The sequence below is a fragment of the Heptranchias perlo genome, chromosome 1 (assembly GCF_035084215.1).
Source record: "Heptranchias perlo isolate sHepPer1 chromosome 1, sHepPer1.hap1, whole genome shotgun sequence".
Taxonomy (NCBI): Eukaryota; Metazoa; Chordata; class Chondrichthyes; order Hexanchiformes; family Hexanchidae; genus Heptranchias; species Heptranchias perlo.
In genome coordinates, this window is record NC_090325.1 from 139,826,125 (window position 1) to 139,847,791 (window position 21,667).

Consider the following 21,667-nt stretch of genomic DNA (forward strand, 5'->3'; position numbering starts at 1 on the left):
GCCTGGGCCAGGAGAGGGATGATGGTGAAAGAGGACAGGGAAGTGGGGACGCCACTCAAAGCGCTTCCACATCTCACCCGTTGCCCCCCCTCTCAACCAGTACCCGCAATGCTGCCTCCTCTCCAGGTGGCAGAGTCTGCCCCTGCACAGGTGCAGGTGGAGCAGTCTTTGCAGGGGCCCTCACGGGCACCGAAACCCAGAGGGCGTCCGCGCAAAGCATCTCATCGGTCAGGGCATGGACAAGAGCAACCTGCCACTACCTCTGCAGAAGCCACAGGGGTAGCACCACATAGGGGTTCCCATAAACGTACGGCTAAGGTTTTCTGAGCACAAAGGGGATGCACAAGGGTGTATGACAGAATGTCATGTTTTTGATTTAGTTTTGTTTGTTTTGCAAAGCACATTAAAAATTTTAAATCACCACTACTGCCACGTCTTTGCAAATCTTGTCTGGTTTGTGCAATAATTCCCTTTCCTGAGGATCACCATGAAGACCCACACCCGATGCCACCCATTGTGTCACTGCAGAGTAGGTGTAGGTATATTTGCAGGGCTCTTTTGTGCAGATGACTGAGGGACGCAGGCGATGTCCCTGGTGGCACCCCGGAAGGATCCGGAGAAGTTGTTGAGGGCAGTGGTGACTTTGACAGCGACAGGTAAGAAGATGGTGCTCGGCCCAGCCGGGAACAGCTCAGCATGAAGGAGGCTGCAGATGTCCACGACTACATGTCGAGTGACTCTGAGCCTCCGTGTGCACTGCTGCTCAGAGGTCCAGGAAGCTGAGCCTCAGTCTGTAGACCCTGTGGCGAGGGTAGTGCCTTCTGCGACGCATCTCTCTCTCTGGTTGCCCTCCCTCCTGCTGTGCAGGCGGATGTGTCGCAGCACTGTGTTGTGGAGCTCCACGTGTCAGAGGTGGACGGCGTGGCCGGCGAGGCTGTTCGTCCTCCAAGGAGGTCACGACTGCAGCTATGGCGGCCCCCATCCGGAAGATACACGTTTGAGGGGGTCCGCAAGGTAGGTACACCGGTAGTCTGCACACCGGGGTTGAGGTTCCATGTTGGTGAATTTTAGTGTTAGGAGGAGGGTGGTGCAAGCCAAACTTTGTCCAAAGTGACAGAGTGGCCTCATGCAACGAGTGAGGGTCTCCCCCCACCCCCCCCCAACCTGTCAAATGGACCTTTGCAGCTGCCACAGGCTGGTGACTGCAACACGTCTGTTTCAACTGGGAGTGTTTCCCCCAGCATGGGAAACACGCTCAGTTGACATGAAAATCCCACCCCTCCTAAAATATCTTCCCAATCAGGTCTGCAAACGACCTGAACTATCAAAATAATTGCTGTAAGTGGGATCCCGCCGGCTTTAATTGCCGGTGGAAGTCCCGCATGCGGGAGCTGCGCGCGCACCTAAGCGTGTCATTGGGGAACCCGGAAGTGGGTGGGATGGAGCCGGGCTCCGGACCTGCCCAGAGAATCCTGAATTTTCGGAGCCCCCCGCCATGAACGCACCCGCTTGGCCATCCTAAAATCGACCCCATTGAGTCTCAACCATGGAGGTTGAGCCCAAACTTATTGTTAACTAAAGACAATTCCTGCAACTTCCAGCAGGAATCACTAAGTAAAAATTAGGAGTAGCCTGGCTGATTTTTTTCCCTTCATTCTTCAGCACAGGGATGCTGAGGCCAACTCTGTTGACCCCAGCACCACCCCTGCTGAAATAAGCTAGCTCAGCACAGACCAGGGACTAAACCTGTGGCTTATGTCTCTGTGTCACATATGTAGCACAATTTTCCACTAAACAATCATGGGGCCTAGTTAATGAATGTTTCACTCATTATAGCACGAGGCAGATGTCTTTGTGCAGTCTCTACAATGTTGCAATAAGGCCCAGCTGCCTAACTGTTTACAAGGTGATTTGGCTCATAATCATTAAAAACAAAAGGACTCATTATAAAAGCTGAGCTTGCTTCTCCTAAGTACACATTGGTAGCAGAGTTCAAGAACTCAGCAAAGCGAGTACATCGTGTAGCTTAAAATTCAACCAAATCCATCACACTTGTTTTCCCTGCCAATTAATTACCTGTTTCAACATGCTTGCAGATCTTGTTGCAAAAGTACAGAGCAGCTTCTTAGTGATATTTCACAAAGTTCTTGAAATGAACGTTTTGCAATAATTTCATAACAAACAAGTTACCATATGTCAGTGAACAGAGACTTAAAAAGATTAGGACTCAGCAAAAATCTGCTGATATCCAATCTCCACTTATTACAAATGAATTTCAGTGATATAGCTTATTCCTGCAAATCTTGTATTACAATTTCATTGAATTATCTCACAATTGCATGCTGGTTCCCAATATTACAATTAACACCCCAGTAAATTGAAGGGTTCCAGTGATGTCATCATTCTAGATTGCAGTTCTGGGCTAGAGCTCCTGCCCCAAGGATACAGCATTACCCACCTATTTAAGAAAACACAACTAACTTTGTATTTGTAAGGGAAGAACTGAAAAAAAAACAATTCTTCACTTAATTTTTCTCCCTCAACAATCCCAAAAGTGTTGACGTCATACTGGTGCCATCTTCATCAAGCACGTTTGCTGCGCTTTCACCTGTGCTGACCATAGTAAAGGTCTCTGTTCCAGTTATCTAATATTTTAGATTGGATTTTCTGGGATACAAATTGTTTTCTTGTATTAGAGGGATCCCAAACTGAAAAACTACATGACATTCATGCTAGGTTGTGTAAACAAAAAATCTTGAGCAGTCATGGGAACTCTTACCATTTATCTGATGTCGACAAACTGATGTAAATTGTCCTTGAGGAAGTCCATTTAAAACACGGCAGGGTGCAGATGAAAACCTGGGAAGGTGTCTGGAGTAAGTACATTTACCCACACCCATATGGAAGTCTCATAGAATCATAGAAATTTAGGCTTAAAAGGAGACTATTACAATGCATTGTGTCAGCACCACTGCTAGTTCTTAACGAGTTTGGCTCAGTTGGTAGCATTCTCACCCGAGTCAGAAGTTTGTGGGTTGAAGCTCCATTCTAGGACTTGAGCACATAATCCACATTGACACATTAGTGTAATAAAGAGAGAGTGTTGCATTGTTGCAGGTGCTGTTCTTCACATCAGACATCAAACAAGACCACATCTGCCTGTTCAGGTGGACTTAAAGATCCCATGGCATTACTTGAAAAAGAACAGAAAGTTCTCCTGGTGTACTGGAAAACATTCCTCCCTCAATCAACTACAGCAAAACACAATTAACTGGTCGTTCATCTCATTACTGTTTGTGGCATTTTGCAATGTGCAAAATGGCTCCTATATAACAAGACATTGCAATTCAAAATAATTCACTGTATGCAAAGCTCAGAGATGTGATACAACACTATATAACTGCAAGTCTTTCCTTCTTTTCTAAACCCAATTCTGTTATTGACCTGGAGTTGAAGGCATACTTCTTTGGAAAGCCAGAGTTAAGTTGAGTTTGTATGTTCTGGTCTACAGTGTGCCTTTCCAAGATTATCAGAAGACATTCTAATTAGCTCTACAAGTCTGAAAACCAACACCACAAAGACCAATGAACAACAAAAACAGATATCATGGATGTCAGAAGCTGGAAAGGATCCGTAGCACTAAATGCTGATCTTGAAGCCGGGGTGGGGGCGTAATTTTAACCTCCAAGAACGGGTAGGGTGGGGGCGCATGGCCACTAAAAAGAGATTGTTTTTGGAGCGGGACCATATCCCAGCTCCAACACGCCCATTTCCGGGTTTAACCCAAGCATGTTTGGATGCGTGCGCAACAGAAACCCAGAAGTCCCGTCCCCACTTAAAGCCAGCGGGCTGATATTTAAAGGGGCAATGTATCTCGTTGCGATAGTTGAAGCACTTAATTGTTCGTGTATTAGAAATGTCAAATGAATTTAACCTTACCTGTTCAGGTTTCCCATCGCTTGATTCACATCAGGTGAAAGCAGACAGGAAGGGCTGGATCCACGAGGTGAGTGCCTTTATTGCACTTCTTGCGGGCCCGGAGGAGCAGAAGTGCTTCATCCAGGCCCAACAAGCTCACCTGGTGTGATCGGACTCCCACGATCAGCCGACGACACCCCCCACCCACCCACCCCACCCCCTGCAATTTCTTCCACAGCCCATGATCTCTCTCTTCCCCCCTCCCTCCTCTCCGATTCATGGCTCCTTTCCCTTCCGACTGGAGCCAGCCTGTCAATCTGGCTACCTGGTGCTTGGGAAACCCGGAAGCACAAATACTAACCTTCAATTGAGTTGCGATCACAGATTACGAGGCACTCACTTGACTTCCGGGTTCCCCATGTAAATATTTACGCACACAATGGGTTCCTGGCTCCAAGCTAAAATCATGCCCCAGGTGTCAATGCTAGCTGATACCAATGGGCAATCAAGAAGATCCATCTGAGGTAATGCTCTAACAGACTAGTTTGGAAACTAGTGAAACTCAAACCAACAAAGGAGTGCATGACAAACAATTTTTTCTGAAAATAACCATTTTTTAAGAAACAAAACTCAGACTTTTATTTACATTTATGGAAAGCAGGGAAACTTTTCATTCTGCATCCAACTGCCACCAATGAGAAATGGAAGATGCATCTCAAAACTAAGCCTTATATATGACAATGAAGAGCATTTGTCCACTCAACGCTCAAAAGAGACAATGGGCCCGATTTTAGCAGGGCTGCGGGTTCTCGGCGGATGGGCTAGCGGGCGCGTGGGTAACGCGCCCGGTGAAATTAGTGGGTTTCCCGCGCGATCGTAGCAGGCAAACCACTAATTGGATCCACTTACTTGCTCCTCCGGGTTCCCCGCTGCTGATCTGCGCGTCGGGCGGGCTGCACATCCGCAGTAAGATCTGTCAGCTGAAGGCGCTCTATTTAAAGGGGCAGTCCTCCACTGACAGATGCTGCAACCAATAGCAAAGATGACTGCATGGAGCAGCCCAGGGGGAAGGCTGCTCCCAGTTTAATGATGCCTCACCCCAGGTATCAATACATGGGGTGAGGAGGAGGGGGAGGACAGAGATCTTCCACCCAGCGGGCAGGAGGAAGCGGCCCGCCTCCGCCACCAGGAAGGCCTGGCACGAGGTGGCAGAGGGGATCACCTGCACCACCAACATATTGCCCACCTGCGCACAGTGCAGGAGGCGGTCCAATGACCTCAGTAGGTCAGCCACAGTGAGTACACGTAGTCTTTCCCCTACACTCCGTCTGCCACATCACTGCCCCCACCCCACATCTCCTTCGGCACTGCCAACACTACTCTGTCACATTACCCCTCATACCCACTCAAACCTCATCCTCATCTTACCTGCACCTACTCACCTCGCCAGTACTCACCCCGCCACTACCACACAACCCAATCCTCATACAATCTCATGGCTCTATCCCATACACACCCTTTCGTGCATCTCTCTCACGGCCAGCCTCACTCAACCTGCCACCACCTGTGCTGCAGCCACAGGGCATGCATCACATATGTGCAGTAGGCAGCGTAAGGCAAACGTGTCATGAGCATGAAGGGGATGCACAAGGGTGTTTGAGGGTTTGTCATGGTTGTTACTTATATTGAATTTCAGAACAACTCACATCACACATTATATTGGCACCACTACTGCCATGTCTTCGCAAATCCTGTCCGGTTTGTGCAATAATGCCTGCTCCTGGGTATCACTATGAGGACCCACCACTGATGCCACCCATTGTGTCACTGCAGAGTGGGTGTAGGTGTATTTGCAGGGCTCTTCTGCGCAGACGACTGCGAGACATCGGCGATGTCCCCGGTTGCACCCTGGAAGACTGCGGAGGAGAAGTTCGGGAGGGCAGTGGTGACTTTGACAGCGACAGGTAGGAAGATGGTGCACGGGCCAGCCAGGAGCAGCTCGGCATGAAAGAGGCTGCAGATGTCCACGGCTACATGTCGAGTGACTCTGAGCCTCTGTGTGCACTGCTGCTCAGAGAGGTCCAGGAGGCTGAGCCTCGGTCTGTAGAACCTGTGGCGAGGGTAGTGCCCTCTGCGACGCATCTCTCTCTGCAGCAGCCCTCCCTCCTGCTGTACAGGTGGATGTGTCACAGCACTCTGTTGTGGAGCTCCACGTGTCAGAGGTGGACGGCGTGGATGGCGAGGCTGGTGAGGCTGTTCGCCCTCCGAGGAGGTCATGACTGCAGCTACGGCGGCCTCCATCCGCAAGATGTACATTTGAGGGGGTCCGCAAGGTAGGTACATGTCTCTGGACCCCGGGGTAAGTGTGCAGGTTGGTGACTTTGACCGTCAGGAGGAGGGTGGTGGAGGCCAAACTTTGTCCCAAGTGACAGAGTGGCCTCCTGCAATGGGTGAGGGTCTCCCCCCACCACCTGTCAAATGGACCTTTGCAGCTGCCACAGGCTGACAGCTGCAACACGTCCATTCGAGCTGGGAGTGTTTCCCCCAGTGTGGGAAACAGTCCCATGTTGTTCAAAAATCCCACACAGTCCCGTAATCAGGTCAGTTAATGACCTGAAATACCTAACTAAATATTGTCAAGTGGCATCCCGCTGGCTTTAATTGCCTGCGGGATTCCCACCAGCGGGGGCTGTGCATGCACGCCGGCGCGTCAGCGGGGAACCCGGAAGTGGCCGGGATCCGGTCCCGCTCCTGGATTTCCCGATTTTCGGGGCCCCCCCGCCGAGAACGCACCCGATAGCGGGTGGTAAAATCGAGCCCAATGTCCTTAGTATCTCCCCCATTAGATAACTACACTTTCTTACATCTCAGCAGAATTTAATTGAATTAGAAAGAATGCAGATTTTAGTATTAGATCACTAGTCTAGAATTTCTGCTCAATTAACTTCAGGTGTCATCAAGAAATTTCAGACTGTTTCCTTCTTGCAAGTTTCCAATTGTTTTTCACCCCTTAGGAGATTAAGTAATGTGGGAAAGCCATGACAGTGTAACTAGTATGTGGTCTGTACGATTGAGTAGGTTGGATGGGCTGAAAGGCTTTTCCTCATTCCATACTTCCTATGCTAGGCAGGGTTACTGATACTCAAATAAATCAAGAGTCATCCTGCACAGGAAGTAGCACAGATCTTGCATGGGGAGCTGAAGTAGGAACCAAATCTCAATGTTCAGTATTAAATTCTAAAACCATGGGGGCAATTTTAACCCCCAAGAATGAGTGGGTGGTTAAAATAATAAATTTCTGGAGCAGGACCGCATCCCGACTCCAATACGCCTGCAGGTTTGTATGCATGTGCACAGCAGACACCAGGATATCCTGCCCCCACTTAAAGCTGGTGAGCTGATACTTAAAGGGGCAATGTAACGCACTGAAATACTTTTTTTTTTATTATTCGTTCACGGGATGTGGGCGTCGCTGGCGAGGCCGGCATTTATTGCCCATCCCTAATTGCCCTCGAGAAGGTGGTGGTGAGCCGCCTTCTTGAACCGCTGCAGTCCGTGTGGTGAAGGTTCTCCCACAGTGCTGTTAGGAAGGGAGTTCCAGGATTTTGACCCAGCGACAATGAAGGAACGGCGATATATTTCCAAGTCGGGATGGTGTGTGACTTGGAGGGGAACGTGCAGGTGGTGTTGTTCCCATGTGCCTGCTGCCCTTGTCCTTCTAGGTGGTAGAGGTCGCGGGTTTGGGAGGTGCTGTCGAAGAAGCCTTGGCGAGTTGCTGCAGTGCATCCTGTGGATGGTGCACACTGCAGCCACAGTGCGCCGGTGGTGAAGGGAGTGAATGTTTAGGGTGGTGGATGGGGTGCCAATCAAGCGGGCTGCTTTATCTTGGATGGTGTCGAGCTTCTTGAGTGTTGTTGGAGCTGCACTCATCCAGGCAAGTGGAGAGTATTCCATCACACTCCTGACTTGTGCCTTGTAGATGGTGGAAAGGCTTTGGGGAGTCAGGAGGTGAGTCACTCGCCGCAGAATACCCAGCCTCTGACCTGCTCTCGTAGCCACGGTATTTATATGGCTGGTCCAGTTAAGTTTCTGGTCAATGGTGACCCCCAGGGTGTTGATGGTGGGGGATTCGGCGATTAGACTCTCTCTTGTTGGAGATGGTCATTGCCTGGCACTTATCTGGCGCGAATGTTACTTGCCACTTATGAGCCCAAGCCTGGATGTTGTCCAGGTCTTGCTGCATGCAGGCTCGGACTGCTTCATTATCTGAGGGGTTGCGAATGGAACTGAACACTGTGCAGTCATCAGCGAACATCCCCATTTCTGACCTTATGATGGAGGGAAGGTCATTGATGAAGCAGCTGAAGATGGTTGGGCCTAGGACACTGCCCTGAGGAACTCCTGCAGCAATGCCCTGGGGCTGAGATGATTGGCCTCCAACAACCACTACCATCTTCCTTTGTGCTAGGTATGACTCCAGCCACTGGAGAGTTTTCCCCCTGATTCCCACTGATTTCAATTTTACTAGGGCTCCTTGGTGCCACACTCGGTCAAATGCTGCCTTGATGTCAAGGGCAGTCACTCTCACCTCACCTCTGGAATTCAGCTCTTTTGTCCATGTTTGGACCAAGGCTGTAATGAGGTCTGGAGCCGAGTGGTCCTGGCGGAACCCAAACTGAGCATCGGTGAGCAGGTTATTGGTGAGTAAGTGCCGCTTGATAGCACTGTCGACGACACCTTCCATCACTTTGCTGATGATTGAGAGTAGACTGATGGGACGGTAATTGGCCGGATTGGATTTGTCCTGCTTTTTGTGGACAGGACATACCTGGGCAATTTTCCACATTGTCGGGTGGATGCCAGTGTTGTAGCTGTACTGGAACAGCTTGGCTAGAGGCGCAGCTAGTTCTGGAGCACAAGTCTTCAGCTCTACAGCTGGGATGTTGTCGGGGCCCATAGCCTTTGCTGTATCCAGTGCACTCAGCCGTTTCTTGATATCACGTGGAGTGAATCGAATTGGCCGAAGACTGGCTTCCGTGATGGTGGGGATATCGGGAGGAGGCTGAGATGGATTATCCACTCGGCACTTCTGGCTGAAGATGGTTGCAAACGCTTCAGCCTTGTCTTTTGCACTCACGTGCTGGACTCCGCCATCATTGAGAATGGGGATGTTTGCAGAGCCTCCTCCTCCCGTTAGTTTTTTAATTGTCCACAACCATTCACGACTGGATGTGGCAGGACTGCAGAGCTTTGATCTGATCCGTTGGTTGTGGAATCGCTTAGCTCTGTCTATAGCATGTTGCTTCCGCTGTTTAGCATGCATGTAGTCCTGAGTTGTAGCTTCACCAGGTTGGCACCTCATGTTTAGGTACGCCTGGTGCTGCTCCTGGCATGCTCTTCTACACTCCTCATTAAACCAGGGTTGATACCCTGGCTTGTTGGTAATGGTAGAGTGAGGAATATGCCGGGCCATGAGGTTACAGATTGTGCTGGAATACAATTCTGCTGCTGCTGATGGCCCACAGCGCCTCATGGATGCCCAGTTTTGAGCTGCTAGATCTGTTCTGAATCTATCCCATTTAGCACGGTGGTAGTGCCACACAACATGTTGGATGGTGTCCTCAGTGCGAAGACAGGATTTCATCTCCACGAGGACTGTGCGGTGGTCACTCCTACCAATACTGTCATGGACAGATGCATTTGCGACAGGGAGATTCGTGAGGACGAGGTCAAGTAAGTTTTTCCCTCGTGTTGGTTCGCTCACCACCTGCCGCAGGCCCAGTCTAGCAGCTATGTCCTTCAGGACTCGGCCAGCTCGGTCAGTAGTGGTGCTACCGAGCCACTCTTGGTGATGGACATTGAAGTCCCCCACCCAGAGTACATTTTGTGCCCTTGCTACCCTCAGTGCTTCCTCCAAGTGGTGTTCAACATGGAGGAGGACTGATTCATCAGCTGAGGGAGGACGGTAGGTGGTAATCAGCAGGAGGTTTCCTTGCCCATGTTTGACCTGATGCCATGAGATTTCATGGGGTCCAGAGTCAATGTTGAGGACTCCCAGGGCCACTCCCTCCTGACTGTATATCACTGTACTGCCACCTCTGGTGGGTCTGTCCTGCCGGTGGGACAGGACATACCCAGGGATGGTGATGGAAGAGTCTGGGACGTTGGCTGAAAGATATGATTCTGTGAGTATGGCTATGTCAGGCTGTTGCTTGACTAGTCTGTGGGACAGCTCTCCCAATTTTGGCACAAGTCCCCAGATGTTGGTAAGGAGGACCTTGCAGGGTCGACTGGGCTTGGTGTTTTGCCGTTGTCGTGTCCGGTGCCTAGTGGTCCGATGCCGGGTGGTCCGATGCCGGGTGGTCCGATGCCGGGTGGTCCGATGCCGGGTGGTCCGATGCCGGGTGGTCCGATGCCGGGTGGTCCGATGCCGGGTGGTCCGATGCCGGGTGGTCCGATGCCGGGTGGTCCGATGCCGGGTGGTCCGATGCCGGGTGGTCCGATGCCGGGTGGTCCGATGCCGGGTGGTCCGATGCCGGGTGGTCCGATGCCGGGTGGTCCGATGCCGGGTGGTCCGATGCCGGGTGGTCCGATGCCGGGTGGTCCGATGCCGGGTGGTCCGATGCCGGGTGGTCCGATGCCGGGTGGTCCGATGCCGGGTGGTCCGATGCCGGGTGGTCCGATGCCGGGTGGTCCGATGCCGGGTGGTCCGATGCCGGGTGGTCCGATGCCGGGTGGTCCGATGCCGGGTGGTCCGATGCCGGGTGGTCCGTCCGGTTTTATTCTTATTATGACTTTTCGTAGCGAGATTTTACAACTGAGTGGCTTGCTAGGCCATTTCAGAGGGCAATTAAGAATCAACCACATTGCTGTGGGTCTGGAGTCACATATAGGCCAGACCGGGTAAGGGCGGCAGGCTTCCTTCCCTAAAGGACATTAGTGAACCAGATGGGTTTTTACGACAATCCGGTAGTTTCATGGCCATCATTACTGATACTAGTATTTTAATTCCAGATTTTTTTTTATTTAATTAATTGAATTTAATTAATTAATTGAATTTAAATTCGCCAGCTGCCGTGGCGGGATTTGAACTCATGACTCTGAATTTTAGTCCAGGTCTCTGGATTACTAGCCCAGTAACATAACCACTATGCTACCGTGTGTATTGGAAAACTTAAACGAACCTTACCTGTTCAGGTTTCCCATCACTTCCAATTCACGTCAGGTGAAAGCGGGTCGGAAGGGCCGGATCCACGAGGTGAGTATCTTTATTGCACTGCCTTTAGACCTGGAGGAGAAGGAGTGCTTCATCCAGGTCCAACAAGCTCACCAGGCCGACAGGATCCCTGTGATTGGCTGACCCAACCCCCCCCCCACATCCCTAATGCTGGCTGACCACCCCCACCTCCCCCCCACCACCCCTGATGTCCTCGCTGGCTGGCTGACCACCCCCACCACTCCGGTCTCCGGTGCTGACCACCGCCCCCCATTGTTGGTTGATCATCCCCCCCACCCCGATCTCCAATGCTGGCTGACTCCCCCTGACCTGATCCCTGATGCTGGCTGGATACCCCGATGTCGTCCACATTACCTCCCCCCACAACTCTGATTTTTTTTTTTTGCAATGCCCATGATCTCGCTCTCCCTCCTGCCTCCTTCTCTGATTTGCAGCTCCTTTCACTGCCTACAGGCAGCTAGCCTGTCGATCTGGCTGCCTGGCGCATGGGAAACCCGGACGCTCAAATACTCATCTTCAATTGAGTTACAATTGCAGGTTGCAATCCACTCAATTCGCTTCCGGGTTCCCCACGCGAATATCTACGGATACATGGGGTACCTGGCTCTGAGTAAAAAATCATGCCCTATGATTCCTTCACCAAATCTGGGGATGATGTTGACTTACTGGAAACTCTTGAACACTACAATGTCTTTCAACAGCAGTGTATTTTAGTCCAGGAGATAGATCAGTGACACTTACCTATCCATTATAAAATTAGTCTATTTATAATAGTTGCGTCCAGAAAAACTTATTCAAACATCGCTCCCTGCCAACACTATGCCACTACAGCTACACCATCTAAACAGCTAAAACAGAACTCTGTTGGTGGTACAATACATTCTGCTTTTTTGAGCCGTCAGTTGCTGCTTTGCGCAAAATCACATACAATATATTAGAAAGAAAGCTACGGTCACAGCAGCATGGCAAGTGAATTACAATACACTACCCAATGGAGTGGTACACCACAGCTTTGCACCTGTGGTTCCTCACATTGTAAGTTCCCCACTTTTAGCCAAGCACTTAAAAGTCAATCACCCTGAACTGCTTTTATGCACATCATCGCCATTGAACAACAAAACCTATAGTTCTCCTAGTAAAGTAACTTTTCCTTCTTTGAAATTTGCAGCATTTAATCCCCAAGCATTAGTTGATTTTTTTCTAGCTATAAGCTCAACTCCAGTTAGGGGGAGGAACATGAGTATACAATAGTAAGTGTGAATATGTGCGGCATGGATTTCTGCCATATAACACAAGTCTGCAATAATGTTAAGATATTTAATACACCCTCAGGACATAACACAAATACGAAAACCCTTATGTAAACCATAGGGCAGCATATATTACTAAAACCTCATACATATACATCATAAGATTTGTACAGATAAAACTTCTAGATAAATTTAGATTAAGTATGGATAATCTTTACAACCTACCAACCTAAGGGTGGATTTTATAGCATTTTATATTTGTTAAAGAAGTATACTTCAGGGAAGGCCTACAAAAACTGCATTTACATAAGATTTAATTTCAATTTGATGCTCCATCCAGTACTTCATGTAATTTTCAATTACCAAAGCACTGCAGCTACCAGACTATTCCTGAGATTAAGTTTGCAATCAGTCCAATATGCAGGACAGCAATTTCCAATCAAAATTTTAAATACAAAACAAGCACAAACTGTCACTAAGAAACAGTGGAAATCTTGTCTGTTTTCTTATTCTAACAACATTTTCACAATTCTAAGTGGCATGGGGCTAAGAGTAAAGAATGATCACATACCCATTGTTACAATTCAGGGGCTCTCCAGATACCAATACTTGTGTCCAGTCCAAACAGTCCACTTCAACAGGTGGGCCCACACTACTAATGAACCCAAAGGTGACTATATACGTGAAATTATCTGGGAGGTACTGTGCCCAGGCAAACAGTAACGCATTTCGCATTGATATGAACACTGGAAATTGTGACCATGGACCATTCAAACAGACAGACAAACAACACTTGGAGACTGTATATCTCAGTCACAACCATAAAACAGCTTTATTAATAAAATCAGCATAAGCAAAATTAAAAACCACAGGTATATGGATAGTTGTTCTCACTTAACTTACATAACCAGTCACAAAACAGGAAAGAATCTTTAAGCTCTCACAGATCTGGAAGTAACACTCTTGGTTTGACCAACGTCCTTGATGCAAAGTTTATATATTAAATGGGTTATTTACGGAATCTTGCACCCACCCCACTTGTTAACTGCCTGATGAGGTAGCGATTTACTGAATAAATGTCATATAGGGTTCTAATTATACCTCACTTTGCTTTGACCTCTGAAATGTAACATGGAAGGATAATACAAAAGGAACCTTGCCAATTGCACAGCACTATCAATGAAAAGGCTGCACAGTGGCACAGAAACTACGAGACAGTTTCCCCGATAGAACCTGTGAAACAAAGCAACTCTGATACAAGAACGATTGCCTTCCCCTGGCAAGCTGGTCAGCACTGATAACAGTGATCATCTGTGATACTTGTTAGTCAATTTCCTGTGTTATGGCCAGATAACCCTTTGTGCAGTGACATTAACACATTAGGCAAGATACAATAGCGCCAAGCTCTAAATTCTCAAATAAATATTAAAATAGTTCATTAATGTTCAAAATAAGGCAAATCCGATTAGTAACAACCATATTCTACCAACCTCATAATTTTTACCTAGGTACACTCCAAGTTTCAACATAAAACTTCTTACTGTATTCTGACGTCCCACTTTGGCTTTCTCAATACTTTGCTGTAAACTTTGTTTCTTTTGGGTTCCTTCAATGAGCTGAAAGGGGAAAAGGGAAAAGAAAAAAAATCAGTTGGGAAATTTAGAAAGTATATGATTTTATCCACAAATGTGGGCTTTAAGATTCATGAGCTTTGTGGAGACACACAAACTGCAATAACTTGCATTTATATAGTGTCTTTAAAGCAGAAAAAAGTCCCAGGGTGCTTCAGAGGTATGATCAGACAAAATGGACACTGAGCCAAAGAAAGACTTCTCAGGGGGCACAGACTTGAGCGTATCTGGCACACATCAATTTTAGCCATCAATCGCCAGATATAGCTAGACCACTTCAAGCACTATCAAGCCAAAACCGTCCACTACTCCAAGATCATCCTGTAGAGCAAAGGTAATTCCCGGCACAACACACATTGAAGTCATCCTTTGAGGACGAACTTTACTTTGCATTTTTTAAAATAAGTATGTAATTATAACATATATATGCAAGAATGGGATGAGAGGGTTGTCCTATGAAGTGAAATTAAGTAGAATGGGCTTATGCTCTCTGGAGTTTAGAAGAAGGAGAGGTGATCTCATTGAAACATAAGATTCTAAAAGGGCTTGACAGGGTAGATGCTGAGAGGCTGTTTCCCATGGCTGGAAAGTCTTGAACTAGGGGGCATAGTCTCAGGAAGAGGGGTCGGCCATTTTGGACTGAGATGAGGAGAAATTTCTTCACTCAGAGGGATGTGAATCTTTGGAATTCTCTACCTCAGTCGTTGAGTATATTCAAAATTGAGATCGATAGATTTTTGGATACTAAGGGAATCAAGGGATATGGGGATTGGGCAGGAAAGTGGAGTCGAGGCCAAAGATCAGCCATGATCTTACTGAATGGCGGAGCAGGCTCGAGGGGCCGTATGGCCTACTCCTGCTCCTATTTCTTGTGTTCTTATGTAAGAACTCTATCCTATTACTTCCAAAGCAGAATATGAAATTGAATGGAGAAATCCAGTAATATTCAATTATCTCTGCAATCAATGCAGATTCCTGCATCAAATTTAGGCTACACAACAATTGTAGCATCAGTGCAAGGAGAAATCACTGTCATGCTAAAGTTGTAACATTAGTAAAACATCAATTGGAAAAAAAAGTTACATTTTATTTAAGAAACACTGGGGTTAAAAATGTTGGTTATGCTTCATTTCACCTACTTTATTTTAGGTATTACATTTTTTTGGTCAAAATAATTGTCACCTTTTTAAAAGATATAGAATAGAAAATTCACTGAGTAATATTTTAAATGTTGGGTACTTTATTAATAGTCTGTAAATCAATAAACCAATCTTAAATCATTTACATAATACAAGTATAGCAAAAGAGAGGGAATTTGATCTGTTTTTTAAAAAAAGTAATCATAGTTATTCCCCACTCATATCATATACACCATTTCCTAACCAAGATGGTAGGCCTCTGCCATAGTACTCTTGTTCCAGCCACCAAGAGGTACGTGTGCAAGTTAACCACACCCGTTGTTTTACTCTCCTTGCCTCTCAGTCAAGCACTCTAGCACCACAGCCCAGGTAAGATGAAGAACACACCCTGCAGGCATACTGCATCAATAAACCCACTTTAAATATTACATACATCATCACTGTAAAGGCATTTAATTAATCATAGAAATTGGCTTGATGTGAAGGACTTAACAACCTGCCAATACAGGTTATAGAGATGCAGTAAAAAAAATTCCATCTCAAACCAAAATGACCAAGTAACAGCTGCTAGAAATTAACACTTTTCATGTACTTTGGTTAAAAACAGGTTTTACTGCTCTGTGTTGAAATACATCAACTTGCCACCACTGGGTGTCATATGGTGACAGATTACAATCCGTCACCATATGACACCTAGTGGTGGGAAATCACTCAGATGCAGCTTCCTTTGAGCTAAAAGTTTGCAGAAATGTTCAAACACACCCAGTTAATTTCCAAGCAGATAAGAATATTGCCCAAAACTAACAGACGAGCAGAATACTACTACTGACATGCAGTGACAAAGATCTGAAGTGGGAGGGCAGAAAGTTCCCAGTGTCAAGACAGTTTACTTCTGGTGCCTACCTCTGTCATTTTTGTATATGCATTGTAGTTTACCATTGGTAGATCAAGTAATGCAAGTTCTCTAGTACATGCCATCTTGGGAGTGATGCCTATAGTAAGTTAATTCGAAAAGCCCTCGCACAAAAAAGCCCTCAATAACCAAATGGATATTGATGTGCAATGTTTTCAAATAGCAATCTGAAATGTTTTGTTGAAATCCAGTCAAAAACAGAGGAAGAATCAAGACAACAATTCAAAACATCCTGGAAGAATACTGCAGAGTAGTGAACCAGAAAACTAACTAACCATGCACAATGTTGGGTACACCAAGAAACTTCATATAATATCTGATTAAAGAGAACATCAGCTAAGTTCTTAAAATAATGAAGACAATCAATAACCTGGATGTGAAAATGTATTTTGGACAAAACTACAAGACATTCTTATAAGATATAAAAACCACAAGCTAAACTTAAAGGACAAGGAAAGCCCTGGGGTGTATTTTCTGTATAAAGTACTCTCCCACCTGTCTAATTTTAAAGTGTAATCCATCATTTTCCCTCTTGTAGAAATCTGCTATTTCAGCTTTCCTCTCATTCATCTAGAAAGCCCTACAGTTCCTTTCAATCACAACATCCAGGCGTCTTAATGATTACAATATTTTTGCCTCCACTACCCAACTCAGTAGTTCAAATCAACATGTTCATCATTGTGAGACGAACTTCCCAGATTTGCCTTTTACCAATATAAAGCAGCACCCCCACCCCCCACCACCGTCCTACTGTCATGGTTTTATTTGAAGTAGGTTCCAGATTAACCATCTCTATACTATCTCATGTACTTCTATTATATTCCTTCTCAGTAAGTTCCTTTCAAGGCTAAAACGCCTAAGTTTCCTGAGTCTTTCCTTATAACTCAGTTCTCTGACGCTAGGGATTAGCTAGAACATCTTCCTTGTGTCTCAGTGACCAAAACTGGGTTCAGTTCTCAAGGAACGGTCTGACCAGAGCACTGTACAGTTCAGCATGACATCCTCAGACTTTTACTCTACTGATCAATATCATTCAGCGTTCCATTTTTTTTTATTGCTGCTCCATAGTAAATGGACATATTAAGTGCCAAGCCAAAGAACCCTAGATCTCTGAACTTCACCCTTTGCTATTCTGACCCCATTTATACTATATACATCACTCATTTTTTCTAATGATGTGTTGAATTTCATCTGGTACTCTACTGTCCCCTTACAGAGTTTAATAAAACTCATTTTGTAGTTCCTTGGCTTTCTCAACATGCCCCTCACTAATTTAGCATCACCTACGTATTTGACCAACTTGCACTGAATTCTGAGTATTGTCTGTAAATTGGACCAACTTGCATTGAGTTTCACAGCAGAACTAGATCCCAGATTCAGAAAAGCAGGTTTGGAATAATAAAGGGAAAAAATGGTCAGACCAATACTAAATCTTAAAGAACAAATCAAGTTGTTGCCGGTCAGGGAACGTCACTTTTCCACGCATATTAAAAGTTAGGGAAGAGATAGCAGAGGCACTATTACATATATATAAAAATTCATTAGAAAACAGAATAGTGCCAGAGGACTGGCAGACAGCTAATGTTATTCCTATATTTAAAAAGGGAGATAGAACAAGTCCAGGGAACTATAGACCAGTTAGCTTAACGTCGGTGGTAGGAAAGATAATGGAATCTTTACTCAAGATGTAATAGAAAAACATCTAGAAACCAAAAATATAATAAAGCGTAGTCAGCACGGATTTCAAAAGGGAAGGTCGTGCTTGATCAATCTTATTGAATTCTTTGGAGTTACAGAAAGTGTAGACAAGAATAGTGCAGTAGATGTAATATATTTGGATTTTCAAAAGGCCTTCGATAAAGGTAGAGCATAGCAGACTCAATTACGGTCAGAGCACGTGGAGTCAGGGGACAAGTAGCAGAATGGATAGCAAGCTGGCTACAAAACAGAAAGTAGGGGTTAAGGGTAGCTACTCAGATCAGCAAAAGCTACAAAGTGGTGTTCCACAGGGATCGGTGCTAGGACCACTGTTCTTCACAATTTGCATTAACGACTTGGACTCGAGAAGCGGAAGTACAATTTCTAAATTTACAGATAACACCAAATTGGGAGGTATAGTTAACACTGAGGAAGAATGCGACAAAATACAAGACAATAATAAATGTGCAGAAAAGGCGTGTAATTGGCAAATGAATTTCAATATAGATAAGTGTGAGGTGGTGCATTTTAGAGTCATAGAGTTATACAGCACGGATAGAGGCCCTTCGGCCCATCGTGTCCGCGCCGGCCATCAGCCCTGTCTACTCTAATCCCATATTCCAGCATTTTGGTAGGAGAAATAAGAAGGCCACATACTGCCTGGATAATAAGAGTCTAAGTGGGGTAGACGAGCAAAAGGAGCTAAGGGTACAGATACACAAATCACTAAAAGTAGTGACGCAGGTGAATAAAGCCATAAAAAAGGAAAATCAAGCACTGGGGTTCATTTCTAGAGGGATAGAATTGAAAAGCAGAGAAGTTATGTTAAACTTTTATAGAATCTTGGTTAGATCACATGGAGTACTATGAAGTGTTCTGGTCTCCGTATTACAAAAAAGATATAGAGGCACTGGAGAAGGTACAAAAAAGATTCACAAGGTTGATATCAGAACTGAGGATAAACTTATCAGGAAAGACTGAACAGGCTGGGGCTCTTTGCTCTAGAAAATAGAAGGCTGAAGGGTGACCTGATAGAAGTCTTAAAGATTATGAAAGAGTGAACGTAGAGAATATTGTTTCTACTTGTGGGGGAGTCTAAAACTAGACGTCAAAAATATAAGATAGTCACTAAAAATTCCAATAGGGAATTCAGGAGAAATTTCTTTACCCAAAGAGTGGTAAGAATGTGGAACGTGCTACTACAAGGAGTAGTTGAGGTGAATAGTGTAGATGCATTTAAGAGGAAGAAAGGAATAGATGATATGCTGATAGGGTTAGAGGAAGAGGGGCAGGAGGATGGTTATGTGGAGCATAAACATCAGGATGGGCAATAAATGCCGGCCTTGCCAGCGACGCCCACATCCCATGAACGAATAAAAAAAAATAGACCAGCTGAGCCGAATGGCCTGTTTCTATGCTGTTGACTCTATCTAATTAAGTAAGTTAGATGAGATTGAACATCCTTTCCTCACTCCTGCAGTTTTCTAGATTATGCATGCACAAAATGGTATCACTGCATATGGACAAGCTGTTTTAAAAAAAAAGACAAGCAAATGAAACATCAGACAAACACGTGCTCATTCCTCTTCTGTCAGCCATGGCTCAGTGGTAGCACTCTCCCTTCTGGGTCAGAAGGTGGTGGGTTCAAGCCCCACTCCAGAGACTTCAATACAAAATCTAGGGTAACACTCCAGTGCAGTACAGAGGAAGTGCTGCACTGTCAGAGGTGCCGTCTTTTGAATGATACGTTAAACAGAGGCCCCGTCTGCCCTCTCGAGTGGACGCAAACATCACATGGCACCATTTCGAAGAAGAGCAGGGGAGTTCTCCCTGGTGTCCTGGCCAATATTTATCCCTCAACCAACATCACAAACAGATTATCTGGTTATTGTCTCATTGCTGTTTGTGGGGCCTTGCTGTGCACAAATTGCTTGCCGCGTTGCCTACATTACAACAAAGACTACACTTCAAAAGTACTGCATTGACTGTAAAGCACTTTGGGACGTCCTGAAAGGCACTATATAAATGCCAGTCTTTCTTTCTATTAAAAAGTAATTTTAATTAAATATTCTTTTTAGATCCAATATAGATGCCAAGTATTCCTTAAACCCAAAACTTTTGGTCATCTTTAACACCACAATCTTTACCTGACTCTCCAAATGCTCCAGTTTCTGTTTCCTGATATGAAGAGCTTTACTTGGAAATGCCCAGAAGTAATTGGAAGTTCCAATTCGATCACTGTCCACCATTGCATCATCTACTAGACTCTGCAGTACTTCCTTCACTGACATGGAAGCTAAAATGGTAAAAATACGTCAACAGCTTGCACTTGCCTCCCACAATAAACCACAGAATAATCACAGTTAACATGATTTGGATTCAGTTACACAAAAGCCAGGTTTATAACTTTAAAAGGGCTAAATTCAAAGAAACAGAGGAAGAATTAAAACAAATGGACTGGATAATAGTCGACATTTCAGTAGAGGGGAGGAACAGCTTACATTTACAAAGCACCGTTCATATCTTCAAGCACTTCACAGCCAATGAAGTACTTCTGAAGTGTAGTCACTGTTGTTTTGCAGTAAATACAGCAGCCAATTTACACACAGCAGAGTCCCACAAACAGCAATGAGATAACTGACCAGATAATCTGACGTGCGGGGGTGCGTGCGTTGGCCCCGCTGGTGGGAATCCCGCAGGCAATTAAAGCCAGCGGGGTTCCACTTGAGTGTATTTATCTTGGTATTTCAGGTCATTAAATGACCTGATTGAGCTGTTTATTTAACAGGTGTGGGATTTTACAGTGAAATGAGACTGTTTCCCATACTGGGGGAAACATTCACACTCTCAACAGACGTGTTGCAGCCAGCAGCCTGTGGCAGCTGCCAAGGTGCATTCCACAGGTGGGGGGGAAGGAGAGAGCCTTCACCAACGCAGGAGGACACTCCGTAACATTGGGCAACGCCTGCCCTCCACCACCCTCCTCCAAGCAAGAAGATTCACCGGCGTGGAAGTCCAACCCCTGTGCGAGGACACACTTTTCTAGCGTGCACAACCCCGCAAACCTAAACCTGCCAGATGGGTGCTGCGTTGACATCCTCGGAGGACGAACAGCATGACCAGCCTCAGCAGCCTCGCAGTCCACGCCGTCCGCCTCAGAGACGTGCATCCCCACAACACGGTGCTGCGGCACATCCACCTGCACAGCAGGATGGAGAGCATCCGCAGAGAGAGATGCGTTGCAGGAGGCACTACCCTCCGCACAGGGTCTACAGACCGAGGCTCAGCTTCATGGACCTCTCTGAGCAGCAGTGCATACGGAGGCTCAGAGTCACTCGCCAGGTAGTCGCCGACATCTGCAGCCTCCTCAATGACGAGCTGCTCCCGGATGGACCAAGCAGCATCTTCTTACCCGTCGCCGTCAAAGTCACCACTGCCCTCAACTTCTTCGCCTCCGGATCCTTCCAGGGTGCCACGGGGGACATCACCGGGGTCTGTCAGTCGTCTGCACACAAGTGCATAAGGCAGGTCACCGATGGGTTGTTCCGCAGGGCCTCGACCTACATCAACTTCGCCATGGATGAGCGCAGCCAGACGGAGAGGGCGGTTGGATTCCATGCTGTGGCTGGCTTCCCACGGGTGCAGGGTGTAATCGATTGCACCCACATAGCAATACGGGCACCTCCACATGAGCCAGGGCTGTTTATCAACAGGAAAGGGTATCACTCCATGAACGCCCAGCTCATTTGTGACCACCGCCAGAGATTCCTACACGTGTGCGCCAGATACCCTGGCAGCTGCCACGATGCCTTCGTCCTCAGGGAGTCCACCGTCCCGCCCCTCTTCCACGCACCCAACGCCGGCAACGGCTGGCTCCTCGG

The 21,667-nt window shown here is 46.5% G+C and overlaps 1 protein-coding gene across 2 annotated transcripts in view; it reads right to left on the reverse strand.

Annotated features, from left to right (window-relative positions):
• Positions 1–21,667, reverse strand: part of mnd1 (meiotic nuclear divisions 1 homolog (S. cerevisiae)) — a 64,084-nt gene that overhangs the window by 25,022 nt on the left and 17,395 nt on the right. For both annotated transcript variants that reach the window (XM_068007894.1, XM_068007979.1), the window contains exons 4-5: positions 19,934–20,082; positions 13,947–14,021 (exon numbers count right to left, since the gene is read on the reverse strand). In XM_068007894.1, coding sequence (XP_067863995.1) covers positions 13,947–14,021; positions 19,934–20,082 — 224 coding nt within the window. The remainder of the gene's footprint in view (positions 1–13,946; positions 14,022–19,933; positions 20,083–21,667) is intronic.